Source organism: Maniola hyperantus, chromosome 15 (genome assembly GCF_902806685.2).
Source record: "Maniola hyperantus chromosome 15, iAphHyp1.2, whole genome shotgun sequence".
NCBI lineage: Eukaryota > Metazoa > Arthropoda > Insecta > Lepidoptera > Nymphalidae > Maniola > Maniola hyperantus.
The window spans coordinates 2409521-2429641 of NC_048550.1; the positions used below are offsets into that span (position 1 = coordinate 2409521).

Genomic DNA, 20121 nt, shown 5'->3' on the forward strand with positions numbered 1-20121 from the left:
ACCCTGAAAAGCTTTCAGGCAGTGAAAAATGTATTGTCCAGTTGGGGTCCAATTTTCAAAAAGCATTTAACAAAGCCGTTTTCATTTCCCTACGAATTTCATGCAAAATGTTTCGTGTAACTATCGTGCAAATGAATTTATTTGCAGAATTCTAACACAACACGACAGTTTGGAATAAAATATTTCACCTCGCGTCGTTTGTACGTATAAAACTGTACGCTTAGTACGAGATTTTATGTCTCACCAACGTTGATAGTATTCGAGTGTCGAAACACTTCGGCGTTATAGTAAACTGGATCTTAACAGCCTTGTTTGAAAGCTCAAGAGTCAAAGTCTACACATCTACAGCCAGCGCTCCAAGCGGAAACGTTGTGAAATAAAAATCAATGGCATTGAATTTCCGACTTCAATTCAAGGGTCCTTTAGGTCCATTTTACTTTGACGTTATTCTTTTTCGACTCTCGAATTCTAGCAACGTTGGTGTAACGTAAAATCTTTTACTAAGCGTACTAGAAAAAGCTGGCAATTTGTCAAGTCTTGTCTTGTATGGGACCGTATCAATTCCTGGGAGAATCAATTTAAAAGGTCCCGAACCAAAGCATTCTAAATTGACTCTCTTGATTCTTTTGAAACTACTTAAAAATATATATCAGAGCCTCAATAGCTCAACGGGTAAAGGAGTGAACTGAAAACCGAAAGGTCGACAGTTCAAACCCCGCCCATTGCACTATTGTCGTACCTACTCCTAGCACAAGCTTTACGCTTAGTTGGAGAGGAAAGGGGAGTATTAGTCATTTAACATGGCTAATATTCTTTTAAAACAAAACAAAAACCTTATTTTATAATATCACTGCTTGAATGCTTCAGTTATAATGGTGAAGGAAAAAATATATCGTAAGGAAACTTACATGCTGAGAGTTCTCCATAATTTTCTCAGAGATGTGTCATTCAATCGGACTTGCCCACCCGTTGCACTATAATTGTCGTACCCTACTCCTAGCACAATCTTTAGTCTTAGTTGAAGGGGAAATGGCTAATAATCTTTAGAAAAAATAATTAAAAAAAAACTCAGCATTATGCACTTTGATATACCTAGAGTTTAAGTTATTAAGTAATGTGCTCCTTTTCGATGGATGGATAGTATTATTATTATAACAGGGTCTATTATATCCCAGACGATAACAACATCAAAATCCTCACCAAAATAAGTTGGTATGGCAGCGCCTAAAATATTATAATCGAATTGAATAATTCCGCACTTCAAAGTTGATAAAAGTTGTCAATGGGGCCGATTCTCTTGTGACACAATCTCTAAATTAAACTAAAATGGTAGGTACGTCTAAATCTATTGCTATCCCTTTCATAATGTACAAGAGAATCGGCCCCAATATGTAGTCAAAAGTCGATACTTTATAGAAACACATCAAAATTTAGAGCCTCAATAGCTCAACCGGTAAAGGAGTAGACTGAAAACCGAAAGGTCGACGGTTCAAACCCCGCCCGTTGCACTATAAATTGTCGTACCTACTCCTAGCACAAGCCTTGGAGAGGAAAGGGGAATATTAGTCATTTAACATGGCTAATTAAAAAAAAAATTGCAGCGATGTGAACTAAGTTTGGACATATTCTATGTCTCCAGATTTATCTAGTTTTAGTTTCCTGCTAGATATTAGCTGCAATCCCGCATTGAATTGATGTGTTTTTCAATCTATGTATTACTTTGGTATCTATAGTACGTGACAGGTCGAGATGTAAATCGGGGAGGGAACGCCCCGCACACCCGAATAGCCCCCGCGCTAACCCGGTGCGGGATAACGCGGGTGAAGTGCGGGTGTGCGGAGCGTCTTCCCGCCTCATACCCCGATTACCATCTCGACCTGTCACGTACAGTAGGTAAATTGAACTCAATAACTCAAAATGGAAAAAGATTAATGTTCTTTAAACTGTCACCAGCAATAAATAACATATGCCGCCAACAGTTACCGTTTAGCTCGTGGCTGCCAACGAACTGCACTGACCGTTGTGTCTATTTCAATATTTACGAGGCATTTCATAAAACTGTGCCATTTTGCTGCATTGGATGAAAGTTGAATGTATTTTATTGTTTTAGCCATTGACTTATTAATAATATCACTGGTTTTAGCAATGTATTTCATAACAAAAAATTCTTACAGTTTTTTCACGTTCGATGACAAGTGTACCTTTTGACGACCCAGTCGATTCGTCTATTAACTTTTCCCTTCCCAAAATTTGGTACATAGATAGCAATTAGCATACATCCCATTGTGGTGTTCCCATTAAATTACAACATAGGGTTATTCAAGGGGCGGACCAACAAATTCCTGGAAGGCCGGCAAAGCATTGGCGTTTCCTCTACTTAGTACTGCAAATGTTCATGGGCGGCGGTAATCACATAACATCAAGTGACTCGCCTGCTCATTTGCACGCTATCTCAGTTACAAAAAAAGTAACAATTCTTGTACTTTTTACAACGAAATACGTAAAAATCCATTCTGTGAGATAATTTGTTTCGTATTTTGCCACAAACAAAGCAATGCTCCCCCTCCTTTGAGGGGGTGGTCTATATTACCTTCTGCTCTGCCAAACCACAGCCTCTGTGTCGTAAAAATATATTTATAGAGTTGACATCGATATGCGCGTGAATTTCATTGATGTAGGTACTTATTGCTTGCTCTATTTTACCGAATATGCGAGAATTCAAGAATTCAAGAAGAAAAAAAAAATTATGGACTAAGGGCTAGGTAGGTATCTTCCAGGTAGAAGATAAGATGAGAAGTTGAAGCGAGTCCGCGCAGATACCTATAGTACGAATAGAGAGAGAGAGAGAGCAATTGCGTCGACATAAGTTGCGCTAACAATCAACAATAGCATTATTATTATAACATCTAACGGCTAACCTTTAAGCTTCCATCAGAAAGGTGGCAAGAAACAGACTGACAAACACACTTTTACAATTACGAGTATGTATACATGTAAAATTTAAATGACTGTTTTTATTTCTATTTTTTCTCTTGTTTTTGTATGACTTAATTAATTTACTTTTTGAATATTTTATAATTATAAAGATTTTGTAATTTATATGTACTTACATATTTCTAAAAATTTAACTGTAATGTAATATTTAAATATTAATACACCAATATTCTAAGATAGAATGCATAAGGCTCGCCAACTAATTTTATAACCATGTTATGTCACCTGCATTCTTATGAATACATTTATTTATTATCTATTTATTTATTTATTTATTTATGGATAGACGGCTTACCGTCGTAATTTAACAACTCCATACAAAAGCAGATTAATGTAATTCCGGTGTTACCTTCGTAAACTTGAGAATCGGCTTTGATATCAACTTGAAAGACTTGTAGTATGAAAATTCAATGGCTTTTGTCTTTCGTAGCATTGTTTCAAGACAGGCGATGGAACATATTTTGTGTGTTTGTGTGTGTTGACTGTTGTTTTACAAACTGTGTATATATGTCCAAAAAGTGTATACTAAATCAGTACCTTTATCAGTACCTTATTATTATAAATGCGAAAGTGTGTTTGTTGGTTGGTTTATTGGTTTTTGGTTTGTTGGTTTGTTGGTTTGTTGGTTTGTTGGTTTGTTGGTTTGTTGGTTTGTCCTTTAATCACGTCGCAACGGTGCAACGGATTGACATGATTTTTTGCATGGGTTTAGATAAAGACTTGGAGAGTGACATATAGGCTACTTTGTATCCCGGAAAATTAAAGAGTTCCCACGGGATTTTTAAAAAACCTAATTCCACTGGGACGAAGTCGCGGGCATCAGCTAGTCTATACTTATAAGGAAAAACTGACTGACTCACTGATCTATCGATCTAACGCACAGCTCAAACTACTAGACGGATCGGTCTGAAATTTGGCATGCAGATAATTAATCTAAGCAGATATAACTATTACAGCGTAGACATCCGCTAAAAAAGGATTTTTGAAAATCCAACCCCTAAGGGGGTAAAATAGGGGTTTGAAATTTGTGCAGTCCATGTGGACGAAGTCGCGGGCATTATAGCTAGGATAGTATAATGTAGTTTAAGATCTTTGATTTGTGTGTGTGTGTGTGTGTGTGTGTGTGTGTGTGTGTATGCGTGTGTTAGGCGTGTTCCTTGATCTTGAACATCAAAGCCGCAATCAGTAATAACTCAATCTTTGCATACACGAGCAGGCTTAATAGGGCTGAGAATTTCATAATATGTCACTGGAATGTGATGCTTGTCAACTAAATATTAATGTATTAATCGCTTATCCAAATACCTATTTTAACTTATATTAGGTATACCTACAGTGGGTATACATCTGCCTGCGACTTCGTTTTTTTTTATTTTTAGGGTTCCGTACCTCAAAAGGAAAAACGGAACCCTTATAGGATCACTTTGTTGTCTGTTTGTCTGTCTGTCCGTCTGTCTGTCAAGAAACCTACAGGGTACTTCCCGTTGACCTAGAATCATGAAATTTGGCAGGTAGGTAGATCTAATAGCTGACATTTGGGGAAAAATCTGAAAACCGTGAATTTAGGCTTACATCACACAAAAAAATAATAGTATTTTCAATTTCTAAGTAAGATAACTATATCAAGTGTGGTATCATATGAAAGGTCTTCACGTGTGCATTCTAAAACAGATTTTATTTATTTTTATGTATCATAGTTTTTGAATTATCCTGCAAAATGTCGAAAAAAATACGACTGTAGTACGGAACCCTCATTTGGCCGGTTTTTTATTTAGATACAAGTTAGCCCTTGACTGCTATCTTACGTGGTGGTAAGTGATTAAGATGTAAGCGGGCTAGCCTGAAAGGGGTATGGCGGTTTTTATTATTATTAAACCCTTGCCCCTTTGGTTTCTACACGGCATCGTACCGGTACGCTAAATCGCTTGGCAGTTTTGCCGGTAAGGTGGTAACTAGCTACGGTCGAAGCTTCCCACCAGACCAGACCAGAAATTTAGAAATCATAAAATTCCGAACCCCTGCGAGGAATCGAACCCAGGACTTCCCACTAATAAGACCACAGTGCTTACCACTGCGCCAGGGAGGTCATCCGCAAGATATAAGTTTTTAAAAATCCCGCGGGGACTCTTTAATGTTCAGGCTAAAAGTAGCCTTTGTATTAATTCATGATACTTATACTGTCTAACATTTGGAATGGTTTATAAGCTATCTCTATTCCTTTTAGCCAAGTCTGCGTGGATATAGGTTTTTGAAACTCCTGGAGGAACTCTTTGATTTTCCGGGTTAAACAGTAGCTTATCTTATGTCACTTTCCGGTCTTTAGCTATAACTACCCATGCCAAAAAAAAACACTTCGATCCGTTGATCCATTGCGACGTGATTGAATCCCAATAAATAAATAAATAAATAAAAATCTTTTTTATTCGAATAAACTTTTACAAGTACTTACGAATAGTCGGATGCATCTACCACTGGTTCGGAATGCCTTTCCTACCGAGAAGAACCAGCAAGAAACTCGGCGGTTGCTCTTTTCAAATATTTGATTTACAAACCAACAAACCAGTAAACCAATAAATCAACAAGCCAACGAACCAACAAACAAACACACTTTCGCATTTATAAAATGGGTAGTGGTTCGACGACATTTTTGCCACACATGATGCCACTATGTTTTGCTTGAAGAACGTCTCAACTCTCAAAAGGTCCCAAGTCTAAATTTGGGTTTTCTTTCACAGTATAACAATGACGTCACACGCGCTAAAAGTGGACAACTGGTCGCACTGCACTACACCGTCAGATCGAAACGGCCCACAGCTGGTTTCGGTGAAGGTTGGATGCTTTCACATCAATCCTGCTTCTATGTGAGTATCCACTACACACTCCTGTTTACTCAATTAAAGACCAATTCGCGGCAACTGCAAACCGCAAAGCCTTAACCGTTAGGGCGAGGCCACAACAATGTGGTGCATCGCATCGCAAAATCGATGCCGCATCGCATTGCGATGTGTTGACGCAACGCAAAAAAATCATCGCTTACGGCATCGTACGTGAAAACTCTGACCATCAATTTCTAGTGAGCCATGGACTACCGCACTATACGTAAACTACTTCTGCTTGCATTAAGACGTATCAAGAAGAACACATACAGGACAGAATGCCTCATAGAGAGGTGCAGACACCGACTGAACGGGAATATAATATCGTCGCATCGCCAGTTTGTACGGTGCGGCACCGCATCGGAAATTTGCACAGTGCGTTGTGCGACGTCGTAGATTTTTACGACCCGACGTCGCATCGCAGTGTTGTGGTCTCAGTCTTAGGTTGAAATCTATTGAGCGCACCTGGAGCGCACTTTAACTTTGCTTAGACTTAAGTTTCAGTTAAAACGAGACAGATTTGTGCCAGCGGTATAGCGCTGTCGCGTTTTAACAGTGTCTTAAGTCTGAGCAAATCTTAATCTATCGATAATCTGGTGCAAAAATAATTCCGCAATGTATGTAGTTCTTATAGTTCACAGATTTAGCGGTAAAAAAACGTACGGAAATTTATGGTGCGCGTTAGCTCTTAATGATGATTAGCGATAGGTTTTCGGTTTGTTTTATTTTATTTTATTTTTATTTATTGGGCACACAAATCAGATTATGACAATAATAACTGAGTAACACAAGCCATGACTTATAAAACTAGTCACTCTCCAAAAAAAAAAATGTGTACAATGCAGTTATAATATCAGTAACGGACGTGTCACTACTCACTAATAAACCTGCATGCCTGAGAGTTCTCCATAATGTTCTCAAAGCTGTGTGAAGTCTACCAATCCGCACATGGCCAGCGTGGTAGACTATGGCCAAACCCTTCTCACTCTGAGAGGAGACCCGTGCTCTGCAGTGAGCCGGCAATGGGTTGATCATGATGATGATAGTTATTCCCAGCTTACAGTTATTTTATTTTTCCATTGAAATGTTGTTTAAAAATACGTACTTGTGCTTAGCATCCTTGCGGCCGCAAACGATCCTGTAATGGCTTCGGAGTAATTTATTACATTGCAAGACAGCACTTTTCTCAGTTATTTATCTTTTCCCGTGAAATATGTGGATATTAAAATCTGTCCTACTAGAGATTCACTGGTACACAGACATTGAGTTCAACCATGGAGGAGCAGTCTCATTCAATGGCGTGACTCTACTAGTTTATGTACTCATAAGTGTATCATATCAAATCAAATTTATTTTGCTACATTGTTGGTAAATCCATACTAATATTATTAATGTGAAAGTGTGTCTGTCTCTCTGTCTGCTAGCTTTTCACGGCCCAACAGTTTAATCGATTTTGTGAAAGGTTACATTCCGAAGGCTACTTTTTATCACAGAAAATTAAAGAGTTATTACGGAGATATTGCCTTTGGATATAAACAAGTTTGCCCGTCCATACACAATGATAGACTTGTACACTAACACTAGTTCATTTAAAATCTTACAGTTGCTTCAGGCGTCAAAAAAGCGCCACCTGTGTGATTAAAAGACTGATTGATTAATCACATAATCTATCTTATTTACTCTTGCTTTACTGCCGAAAAGGTTGTACGATTTATCATACTTAATCTTATGATGAAACTAATGATTCCAGGAAATGATTAAGTATATCTATCTCTTTTATAGTCCCTACAAAATGACTTTTCACGCGCCATTTTAACTCTATGGGTCAACTGTCATGTCAAAATCTTATTCTGTGAAGCTATCAAAATCGTAAGTCTGGCCATCAAGTTATGAGCAAAAGCGAGTTGCAGTCTGTAAAATGATTCCATATAGTGATTAAAAGATCCCAAAAAATTCAGAATAAAAAAATGACCCCAATGATCGAAATGATCCTTCTAGTACTTAGCAACATAGCGGTCATAGGATAAATCTAAAATGTTATTCACTAATTGATGCCCGCGTCAGTGTTGCCACCGCCAAACCCTGCAATAGCACTTTTGACGTGAACAAGGTAGGTACCTTTGAAAAAAGCATTAATCTTGCACAAGCGTGTCCTCAGGTTAATTCAATTTTGTGGAACATGGTTGCTCTAGTAACTTATATCTCTCTGTACAAAACATAATTTGATAACGTAACAATTCTGTAAAGAAATTGCTGGCTTAGAGAAATTGGTTCGTAAGTATTATTAGAGAATGTTCTGGATTAATTTGATTCGAAAATATTTGTGGCATTTGGGATCGGTTTGTATATACCTACCTAATAAAAGTAATATAATAAAGTACTTTTAAAGAGGAAAGTAATTTTGGGATTCCGTACTCGAAAAGTGCGAACGAGACCCTATTGCTAAGCCTCCGTTGTACTGTCTATCTGTCTTTCAGCGGGCTGTATCTCATGAACCGTAAAGATAGAGAGTTGAAATTTTCACAGAGTGTGTATTTATATTGGCGCTATAAAAGGAAATGCTGACTAACTGACTGACTGACTGATCTATCAACGCACAGCTCAAACTACTGGATGGATCTGGCTGAAATTTGGCATGCAGATAGCTATTTAGACGTAGACATCCGCTAAGAAAATATTTTTGAAAATTAAACCCTTAAGCGGGTAAAATAGGAGTTTGAAATTTGTGTAGTCCACGTGGACGAAGTCGCGAGCTTAAGCTAGTATAATATATAAAAGGAAAAGCTGACTGACTGACTGATCTATCAACGCACAGTTCAAACTACTGGATGGATCTGGCTGAAATTTAGCATGCAGATAGCTATTATGACGTAGACATCCGCTACGAAAGGATTTTCTAAGGGGGTAAAATAGGAGTTCAAAATTTGTGAATCTACACGCGGACGAAGTCGCTGTAATAAGCTGCAAATTCAAAATAAATAAAAAGTAAATACATATTGCTATATAAATCTAAATATATAAAAGGAAAAGGTGACTGACTGACTGATCTATCAACGCACAGCTCAAACTACTGAACGGATTGGGCTGAAATTTGGCATACAGATAGCCATTATGACGTAGACATCCGCTAAGAAAGGATTTTTGAAAATTCAACTCCTAAAGGGGTAAAATAGGGGCTTGAAATTTGTGTAGTCTTCGCGGACGAAGTCGCGGGATTAACCTAGTATCTTATACGATGGAACGGAACCCTTCGTGTGAGAGTCCGACTCGCACTTGACCGGTGTTTTTGTGTCACTTTAGGATAATATTATCCGGGAGAAATCAAGCTTCTATTTTGGTAATAGGGGTCGCTTTTTATGTTATCTAATATCTATAAGTACATTGTACCATTGAGGGTATTTCATTCAATAGAAAAATTTCGTGATTTAGATTTCTGGGCTCTAGTAAGATATCATTTAGAATAGAATAGAATATATTTTTATTCAAGTAAACTTTTACAAGTGCTTTTGAATCGTCAACTAGTATAATTTACCACTGGTTTGAAATGCCATTCCTACCGAGAAGAACCAGCAAGAAACTCGGCGGTTGCTCTTTTCAAGTAATCAATTTACAATATAATTATACCATACTGTACAAGAAATTGCAGCCCCGCCGTGTATTGCTAGAGCGAGTCAAATCCAAGCTTTCTTAAGCAAAGTCTAAAATTGTTTGTGGAATTTTATTATAAAAAATTACACTCATTCCCACAAATGACTTTCCCATTTTCGCGAGGCGGAGCATAGGAGTTGCAAGCTTTTTACGGTTCCTAGTTTGTCTGTCGTGGAAATCACCGATTTTTTTTTGTAGCTGTAGAGAATGTTATGTCCACCAAAAATTATGTTATGATAAGTATATTGAGAAGCTACTTTTTAGAAACCGATCAACTTAAGTACAGCGATGTGAGTTTGACGAATTGCCACGCCCCTTACTTGTTACTGGCTTTCATCTTAGATGTTACTTTTAGTTTTGTAGGCTTTTATGTCTCACTAAAATAAAAAATAAAATAAAAAACCGGCCAAGTGCGAGTCAGGCTCGCGCAACGAGGGTTCCGTACTACAGTCGTATGTTTTCAACAATTTTGCACGTTTTTTTTATTTATAAAAATAAATAAAAATCTTAGAATGTACATGTGAAGACCTTTCGTATGATACCCCACTTGATATATTTATCATTGAAACTACTGATCATTAGTTCATGACCACAATTTAATTTTTTTTGTGTGATGTAACCACAAATTCACGGTTTTCAGATTTTTTCCCGAATGTCTGCTATAAGACCTACCTACCTGCCAAATTTCGTGATTCTAGGTCAACGGGAAGTACCCTGTGTGTTTCTTGGCAGACCGACAGACAGACAGACAGACAGTCAGACAGACAGATAGACAGACAGACAGACAACCAAGTGATAAGGGTTCCGTTTTTTCCTATTGACGCACGGAACCCTAAAAATATTTCTATTCAATTAAACTTTTACAAGTATTTTTGAATCGTCTGCTGCATCTACCACTGGTTCGGAATGCCTTTCTTTGCTAGCTTTTACCAGCTGAACACACTGAGAGTGCAATATAATAATGAATTCAGAATGCTGTTAGGGCTGCCAAGGGACTGTAGTGCTATAAATATTTATAAAAGGCACGTTGATTGAAGTCCTCTTTTAGTCTATATGTACGACGCAAATAAGTAAAAATTCAGTACAATCGCTCTACAAAGACCCAACACAATGCTTTCCATAGTCACATCACATTGGGTTGGGTCGCATTTCAAAACTACATAGGTACAGACATTTCCGACTTTATCGGGTCGGCAAAATCTGAAAACTTGCTGAAAGCGCTCTGAGTCTCAATTGATTGATAATATTTATTTTGGCGTTATTTTTAGATCGGCAACCCATCGACAAACAACCTCGGCAGCGGGTGTATGTTGACATTACATTACATACTCTGTACACGCCGCGCCGCAATGTCATATTATATCACTTGTTAAAATGGCTAGTTGTTAAATTTAAGTCTAAAAATCCATGTAGACCACTTTTTAGAAAGTTAAAAATACTTCCACTTCCATGTATGTATATTTATGAAATTATTATATTTGTAAAGAAAAACAATGTACTTTTTACAAAAGCTCGTCAAGGAAAACTACCTGCTAGAAATAATCGAAACACAAATAGACTAATTATACCTCATAAGATAAACACTACATTCTTCTGTAAAAATTGTTATGCAATGAGTGTTAAATTGTATAATAAGCTACCAAACGATTTGAAAGCAGAATCAATGTCGCTGAATACACTTAAACGTAAATTATTTGAGTGGCTATTATTTAATTGTTTCTACAGTGTAGCTGAATACCTAAATAAATAAATAAAAAAATAAAATAAAAAAATCAAAGTATAATTTTGACATAATATGTATATACTTGACAATATAATTGATTATTCGGTAGCTAGCCCATATTGACATTGTTCTGAGGAGGTTATAAGTGTTCTGATTGATTTATGTATTATTTAATTTATTATTGTGACAAAATTTTAATAAATATTTATACATTTTTTTTTTATAAAATAAGCAAACTTAAAATAATAATTAAAAATTACGTAAAATAATTCTAACATAATATTGCATGCCTTAGTATATAAGGTTTTTGGCTGTACTTACCACAATGTATGACTAAGAACCATTGTAAACCCAAATAAGCAATAAATAATTTGATTGATTTGATTTGATTTGAAAAAAACCGGCCAAGTGCGAGTCAGACTCGCGCACTGAGGGTTCCGTACTAAAATCGTATTTTATCGACATTTTGCACGATAAATCTAAAACTATTATGCCTAAAAATAAATATAAATCTGTTTTAGAATGTACCAAATAAATCCCTTTCATATAATACCCCACTTGGTATAGAGATAGAGAGCTAGATAAATCTAGAATGTGCCTATAAACATTACATTACGTTTGATTGGTTAATATTCAAATGAGAACCTTGGGTCCTAGGAGCCAACCCAGCAAAAGGAAATCTTTTTTTTTTTTTTTTACTCGGATACAAGTTAACCCTTGACTGCATTCTCACCTGGTGGTAAGTGATGATGCAGTCTAAGATGATAGCGGGCTAACCTGGAAGGGGTATGGCAGTTTTTATTAAACCCATACCCCTTTGGTTTCTACACGGCATCGTACCGGAACGCTAAATCGCTTGGCGGCACGGCTTTGCCGGTAGGGTGGTAGCTAGCCACGGCCGAAGCCTCCCACCAGACCAGACCAGAAATTTAGAAATTATAAAATTCCATACCCCTGCCAGGAATCGAACCAGGGACCTCCCACTATTAAGACCACAGCGCTCACCACTGCGCCAGGGAGGTCGTCGAATCTTTTGTACACGAAGCGTAAAGTAAAAAATAAACATGAATCTAAATGAAAAGCGCACCTCAAACTATTTAATAAAAAGGTGCTTATTATTTATAGGCATAAAATTTCATTTTAGAATATTCAGGTAGAAATTTCATAGGTAGCTTCATAAAATTTTTTAGACTAAGAAAGGCAAGCTTATGCTAAGATGGCTGTATATAATATATGTAATGCATTCTAGTTCGACGCGGTATAGCCTGCAGCTAAAACACATGGGATTTCAAAATGCTCACTTTAATTAATAAAACCATATTCTCTGTTAAAAGCGTTGGCTATAATGGTTTAGGATATTGAGGTAGAAACAGAGGTAGCCTAGCTTCATATTAATTTTACACTTAGAAAAGCATACGCGTATGCCAAGATGGCAGAATATGCAATGTATTCTACTACAGACTACCTAAAAACACACGGGGTTTCAAAATGATCCCTCAGTTTTAATAACAAAACCATATTCTCTGTTAAAAGCGTTGGCTAAAATGGTAAAATAATACGGACTGAGAGCATGTTATTATTAAATTAAGACAACGCTGCCCGCGGGGCTATAGTGGGAGAATATTGCAGTGTACATTGTACACTAATTACAACGTAGTTATTTTCTCTAGCATGTACGTGTTTTTTAGGGTGCCGTACCTCAAAAGGAAGAACGGAACCCTTTTTTTATTTTTTTATTCAAAATTTTTTGGGATCGTTCAATCACTATGTGACTATGTCAGATCCATAGTACCCTAATTACACTTCTCTCTATTTTAACTTAGTACTTACATAATATTCTTACGTTTCTATTATCCTTAAAATAAATTCAAAAAGAGTTCTCGCGGCTGTGGAAAAAGGCACCGCGAGAACGCTTTGGAAAATACCCACATCCGATAAATTAAGGCAAAACCGAGTCATCATTGCGGCTCGCATTTCTTCACTCCGCACACACTCCACCAATAGATCTAGTATCTTCTATTAAACCACAAGTTGAACAATTTTTTGAGTCTACCTTCTTCATTAAATATTTAAAGCTATTTAGTGGAGTGTGCCCGGAACGTAGTCTGAGAGCTACCACTACCAATTTTCTACGCAACTTAACATTAGCAAACCAAGGTATACGAGGAGGTTCCTTATAGGAACGGAACCCTTATAGGATCACTTTGTTGTCTGTCTGCCTGTCCGTCAAGAAACCTATAGGGTACTTCCCGTTGGCTTAAAATTAAGAAATTTGGCAGAAAGGTAAGTCTTATAGCAGACATTAGGGGAAAAAAATCTAAAAACCGTGAATTTCTGGTTATATCACAAGAAAAAAATTAAAATGTGTTCATAAACAAATATTTCTATTTTAAACTTTCAAAGTAAGATTACTATACCAAGTTGGGTATCATATTATGAAAGGGCTTTACATGTACATTACTTGTACATTCTTAAACAGATTTTTATTTATTTTTAGGCATAATAAATAGTTTTTGATTTATTGAAAAATGTCGATAAAATACGATTGTAGTACAGAACCCTCAGTGCGCGAGTCTGATTCGCCCTTGCTTGGTTTTTGTTTACGAAAACAGTGGTATCTCTGGGGTTTAATGGCCGAATGAGCAAGAAAATAGTTGGTTTATTTTTAACTAGCTGTTGCCCGCTATTTTGTCCGCGTCCCGCGGGATCTGTCTCTTCCCGTGGATTTTCTAAAAACTTTCTTTCATGCAAACCTGGTCCTGACAATTATAAACACAACAAAATATGAATTATCCTATTTGGTGCAGTCGTTCGGAAAATATGCGCGTACAAACCTTTTCGGCGATTCATTTTTATTTATACGTCCCGCTGGAATTGACTTTTCCCGTTGATTTTCCGAAAAAACATTTCATGTAAACCTTGTCCTGAGAATTACAAACCATTTACAAAAAAATATCAATTGCACTGGTCGCAGTATATTATTGTTTACTTTTCGCAAAATATTGAAATGAAATATTTTAACGAAATATGCTTAAAATGCACAATTTATTAATTTATAAAGTGATACTACGGCTAAATATAAACATATAAATTGTCATTAAAAGGGCTACATACTGGAAATACACACTTTATGTCCTCAAATACCGTCAATAGTTAGTGAGTTTGATATTCGGCCAAAAAGAATAGGTAAGAAAAGGTACATAAGTACAGCTTGAAAAAATGATGAACTTTCATACGGACGAACTATAATATGAAAGCTTATACTTTCATATAGTACGTAAAAATGACTTCTCACGAGCCATTTTAACTCTGTGGGTCAACTGCCATGTCAAAAGTACGGTTCACCTTTAAAATAAGGACTAAAATCGTACTTTTGACATGAAATTTGATACAAAAAGTAAAAATGGCGGCGAAGATTCATTTTTTACGCATTATCCCATATTAATTAAACCCCTTGTGGGGTGTAATTTTCTGAAACACTTAATTTTCACTTAGTTGTCCTTCATTTTTAACCTAAATCCTGACAGAATTTCATACAAATTTTCATCCCTTAAATAACCACCTTATTAGAGCTAGAACTTCCAAAAATCCTTTACACGGAGTCACTACGTCTTAAAAACAATTTATTGCCAGCGGGTTCTTGGCGGCTTAGGATGAGCGTTCATAGATCAGTCAGTCAGTCAGTGTTATAAAATATTACCCTACCAGCATCAGTTTTTTCCTCCAATTATCTGATTGCAGCCAAGCGCTAGTCTATAAAAAAAAGATTGCTAAAAATAGAAGTTTGCTTCAATACAAGATTTAAAAATACAAGCTGCAGGCTACAAGTGTTAGAAAAACTTTACTTGAAACCATTTTCCAACTTAAATACTTTAGTTTAGCGGATTTGTAAACTTCGCATGTTTTTTTTTCGAAGTTTAGTCGCTCTTCCCCGAATTTAAATTCCGTGTGGCAACTACAAAGTATATGTACTTCGAAAACCCACGCTTCCGAAATTACTTTTAGCAACTCTTTAGTAAATGTGGAAGCATACTTAAATCACACTACGCGACCAAGTCACCACCGACCAAAAAAAATAAAAAATATGTAAAATCATTTGAAAGCAAATACTACATGCACATTCACACAATTTACATGGAACAATTATTAACCATATAAGTAAAATTATACAAAAAGCAGCTAAAAACTTTCCGAAATAGTAAAAACACAAAAAAAATATTTAAGGTGCAATAGTAATTGAATAAAATAATCTAAAACTATAGTAAAGCTGTTAGCCCAGGAGTAAGAATAGTTAAAAAAGAATATGTTAAAAAATTTCACAGAATCTATTGTCTAAACCGCTGGTCCTAGAGACATAAAATTTAGAGAGTGTGTATTGTGTCTATTCTTTGTAAAGAGTACGTATCCACTAAGAAAGGATATTTCGAATTTCCACCCCTAAGTGGGTTAAACGGGTGTTTGAAATTTCAAAAATCCTTTATTAGTGGATGCCTACGTCATAATAGGTATCTGCATGCCAAATTTTAGACCGTTTGAGCTGTGCGTTGATAAATCAGTCAGTCAGCCAGTCAGGCACCTTTTTATTTTATATATTTAAATTAGTATGAAATAATATTACTCCGGCGCGCGGCGACGCCTCCACCACTTGGGTATGTATTCGAATTCTGAAATGCCCAAATGACAACAAAGTTCACGATCGCAGTTCACTCACGGCTTTTCATCCACTAGGGAGTGCTACAAGTTTTGTAGTTTGCAAACATAGTGAATATTATGCGAGATTTGGGGCTCTGAAGTGTAAATAAGATTTTGTACGTTATGGCTCACACAATGCTGCAAAATTGTCCTACATGGCTACTAGAAGTTCTAGGATATAGTGTCATCATCATCATGACCAACCTACCACCAGCTCACTACAGAGCACGGGTCTCCTCTCAAAGTGAGAAGGGTTTTGGCCATAGTTTACCACGCTCTGGCCATGTGCGGATTGATATACTTCACACACCTTTGAGAACATTATGGAGAACTCTCAGGCATGCAGGTTTCCTCACGATGTTTTCCTTCACCGTTAAAGCAAGTGATATTTAATTAATGCACATAACTCCGAAAAGTTAGTTGAGGAGATTACCAAGAACTGTCGTGAACTGTAACATAAGTGATAGCTCTCTTGTACGGAATTTCACACGCTGCGGTCTTTTGCCGCTTGTTGCTAGCAGTTGATTTCAGCTCAGTTGATATTGGCTGTACACCAAGTGGGAAGAAGAGGGGGGGGGGGAAGGCAGTTTAGTAGATGGGTTCTTGTCCTAAAGTTGCCGTTGCGCATCTTAGGTAATGTGCTTGGCGTTTTTACGCTTCGCGTAGCATTAGGTCTTGTCGCGTATTGTAAGTATGCTTCTGCCTTTTCTTTAGTAAAGTGAATCGCTTGAAGGGTCTCAATTTATTATAACTTTCCCGGTAAGTTTGCAATATTTTCTTGAATTTTCAAAAATCCTTTCTTAGCGGATGCCTAATAGCTAATGTCATAATAGCTATCTGCATGCTAAATTTCAGCCCGATCCGTCCAGTAGTTTGAGCTGTGCGTTGATAGATCAGTCAGTCAGTCAGTAAGTCAGTCACCATTTCCTTTTATATATTTTTATTCGCGGGTAAATATTGGCTTGAACCGTGTAAACCCTAGAATAAACCAATATCGAATGCCGTTTTGTGCCGTTACGCGGTGTGAATTCCAATTAGTTGAACAATTAAATATTGTTACGCGATGCGGTGTTCTGGATAATTCGTGAGCCATAAATGAAGCCTACCGCAAAATTGCCCCTCTGGCGTAGTAGTGTGGCTATGCCGTTGTTTTTTTATTTATTTATTTACTAGTTTATGCCCGCGACTACGTCCGCATGGACTACACTAAATGTCCAACCCCTTTTTTATTCCCTTAGGGGTTGGATTTTCGTAATCCATTCTTAACAAATGTCAACGTCATACTTACCTAATATACTTAGCTATCTGCATAACCGATCTGTTAATTAGTTTGAGCTGTCCGTTGATAGATCAGTCAGTCAGCCAATTACCTTTTCTTTTTCTATATTTAGACTAGATGGTGGCCCTAAGTTCGTCCTAGACCGGCCTCCCCGAGAGCGCGCCACCACACCACACACGGTCCTCTGCCTTCGTTATCCGACAACTTCCTGCTTGCTGGTACGCGGGCTCCGCTCCAAACACGTCTGCCTCAGCGGCCATCAGTTCTGTGTCAGACATGACCTGCCCACTGACAGCTTGTTCTCCTGCGGAATTCTTCGTTACCTAATCTGTGTCTCGGAGAGACAGCCAATATAGCCCGCTCCACAACACGCTGGGCGACTCAAATTTTGTCGACAAGACCAACTGTTAGTGTCCACGTTTCAGCACTACACGTCATCACAGGTAGGTAGAACACACTCATCTTTAGGCTTTGGGGTATCGACGATTTAAAGACTTGAAGCAATTTTCCATATGCTGCCCGTCCAGCTGTATTCTTCTGTCACCTTTTTTGTCGAAGTTGTTTCTATCGAGTTGCCTTTTTTCCGATGGGAAATGCTTTTTCGCATCCCCAACGGAAGTAACGCAGTTGACCAAGCTTCTTTAGTTAGATTTTAGTTTTTAGAGTTTAGTCATAGCTTAGCCACTCACGGTGTATTATTGTAGGCACGTAGATATACTACGCTTATGCATGAAGTTTACTGCTCCAGTAACATGACGTACTCGTAGGTATCTAGGTATAGTAGATAAGACATGCTATATGCACCTAGCAAGCCTAATAAATCTCACCCGTCCGCTATGCATCATGCAATATGCAGCCGACTGATTTACAACAGTGGGGCTTGGAAAATTATTCAGCAGTTTGCTACTGACGTATTAGCAGTGTAAAACTCTATCTATAGGTATTTTTGCCAAATTCAGAAATTCTGTTGGATGACTGATTGATGAGGATATTGTCAGTTTGATATAATTTGTCGAAAAACTCGCTTTTTCAGTCACTGACCTCTACTAATCCATACTAATATTATAAATGCGAAAGTGTGTCTGCCTGTCTACTAGCTCTTCACGGCCCACGCAAAATAACTTGCGGACATCAATTTAAATAATTCAAGGACCTAAAAATCTGGCAAAAAAAAACTAAAGGGGAATTGCTCAACGGACTGTAGCATACTACACAGAATAATTTATTCTTTCCAAGCCTTTGTTTCCCTGGAACTTACAAAAGAACTTCCCTTTACACTAGAATTTACAAAAACTGTTTTGCGGTGCACCATTGCATTCTTTCACTCTGTCTCTTGTTTGCTTTTGTTTGTCAGAGATCGTTCTGAGCGATTATAATTGTAGATTGAGTAAAAAAGCTAGATTAAAGTACTGTGACATAACCGCGTATGAGATAGCGATAGCACGACGTAACGATGAATAACACGACAATAATTACCAGTGTTTAGTATTCAATATTTGTATCAACCGATCAACAATATTTGTATTAAACGTTTTTTATGTGAAAACAAGTAAATAACTAATGAGAAATACAATGACGCCACGAATTCTCAAAGTTTGTTTTGCAACTAAAGTTGTATTCCTTGTATGTATTCTTGAAAGAAATCGGTTACACGATAAGGGACAAAAAATAGGTTAGCTGCGTCACTGTTTATCACATTTTTAACTTTAGCTGTGCTCTCTTTTTAGTGTGAATGAGAAAGCAAACATTCCTTTATCTAGCTTTATTGCTCTATCTACGGCGATAATACAGTATAAGTATTCTTGCTAGCTGTAAGATACGATATCATAATATCAGAGTTGCACAAAGATTTTGGTTAACAACTTTATTTACCTTTAGATACGGCTGGAATTCATATACGGATGAGACTGCACGATCCATAAGATTTCTGCGAGTACCAACAACCTAGTACCTAATAATGTTAGTGTAAACAAAACTCTAACTCAACTGTACTAAAAGTTATGAGCTCGTTTTCACAATGCTCTCAACAGAAAAGCTCATGGATTTCCAGTTCTTTCAATTTAGTTCGAGATTTAAGATTTTGTGTACAACTTTTGTAGTTTGTACAAAATAGGTGACTGGTAGATAAATAAAATAGGTAGGTTAGGTTTAAAGACGTTTAATTCTCATAAAGACAAAGTCACTTACATGAGAATTGAAATTCTAAAATGTTTGTTTCTAAAGTTTACAATATTCGCCATTTAGGTACTCATTCAATACATTTGTCGAAGTGATTCGCATTACTCATAATATGAGCAGCTAATTCGGTTTTAAATCCATTGAATCAGCGTACATTTTTTATGTGTGCAGGTATTTTGTTATAGAGTTTAGCTCCTTCATAGGTAAGGGTTTTTCTGCCATAATTTGTTCTAGTTTTGGGTAGGATAAGGTAACTGGCTCGACGAGTAAATAAATTTTATAATTGTTAACATTTCTATAACTATAACAACAAATTGATAACTACAATAGCAAATTGATTAATTTAATCTAATTTAAAACAACTTTATTGTTACTAGAATCACAGAGAGTATTATAAATATTATAAATGCGAAAGTTCGTCTGTTTGTCTGTTACCTTTTCATGGGTTGGTCTATTTGTATTTTGAAATGGGTAGGTATTCAGCTTGCGACCTGATAGATCATCATCATCATCATTATCAACCGATAAACATCCACTGGACAAATTCGACACGCCACGGTTTTGCGCCGCCTGAATCCAGCGGCTCCTTTCCCTAGTGAGGGGGGGGGGTCTTCCAACGCCGCACTTTTGGACTCGAGATCGCCATTCTAGCATCTTGAGACCCCAACGTCAATCGATTTTTCGAACTTTATGCCCTGCCCATTGGCACTTCAGCTTGGAGTGAGAGATAA

At 37.1% G+C, this 20121-nt stretch overlaps 1 protein-coding gene across 1 annotated transcript in view; it reads left to right on the forward strand.

Moving 5' to 3' along the window:
* Positions 1–20121, forward strand: part of LOC138403332 (uncharacterized) — a 71798-nt gene that overhangs the window by 35142 nt on the left and 16535 nt on the right. The window contains exon 2 of the mRNA XM_069503469.1: positions 5730–5855. Coding sequence (XP_069359570.1) covers positions 5737–5855 — 119 coding nt within the window. The 5' untranslated portion in view covers positions 5730–5736. The remainder of the gene's footprint in view (positions 1–5729; positions 5856–20121) is intronic.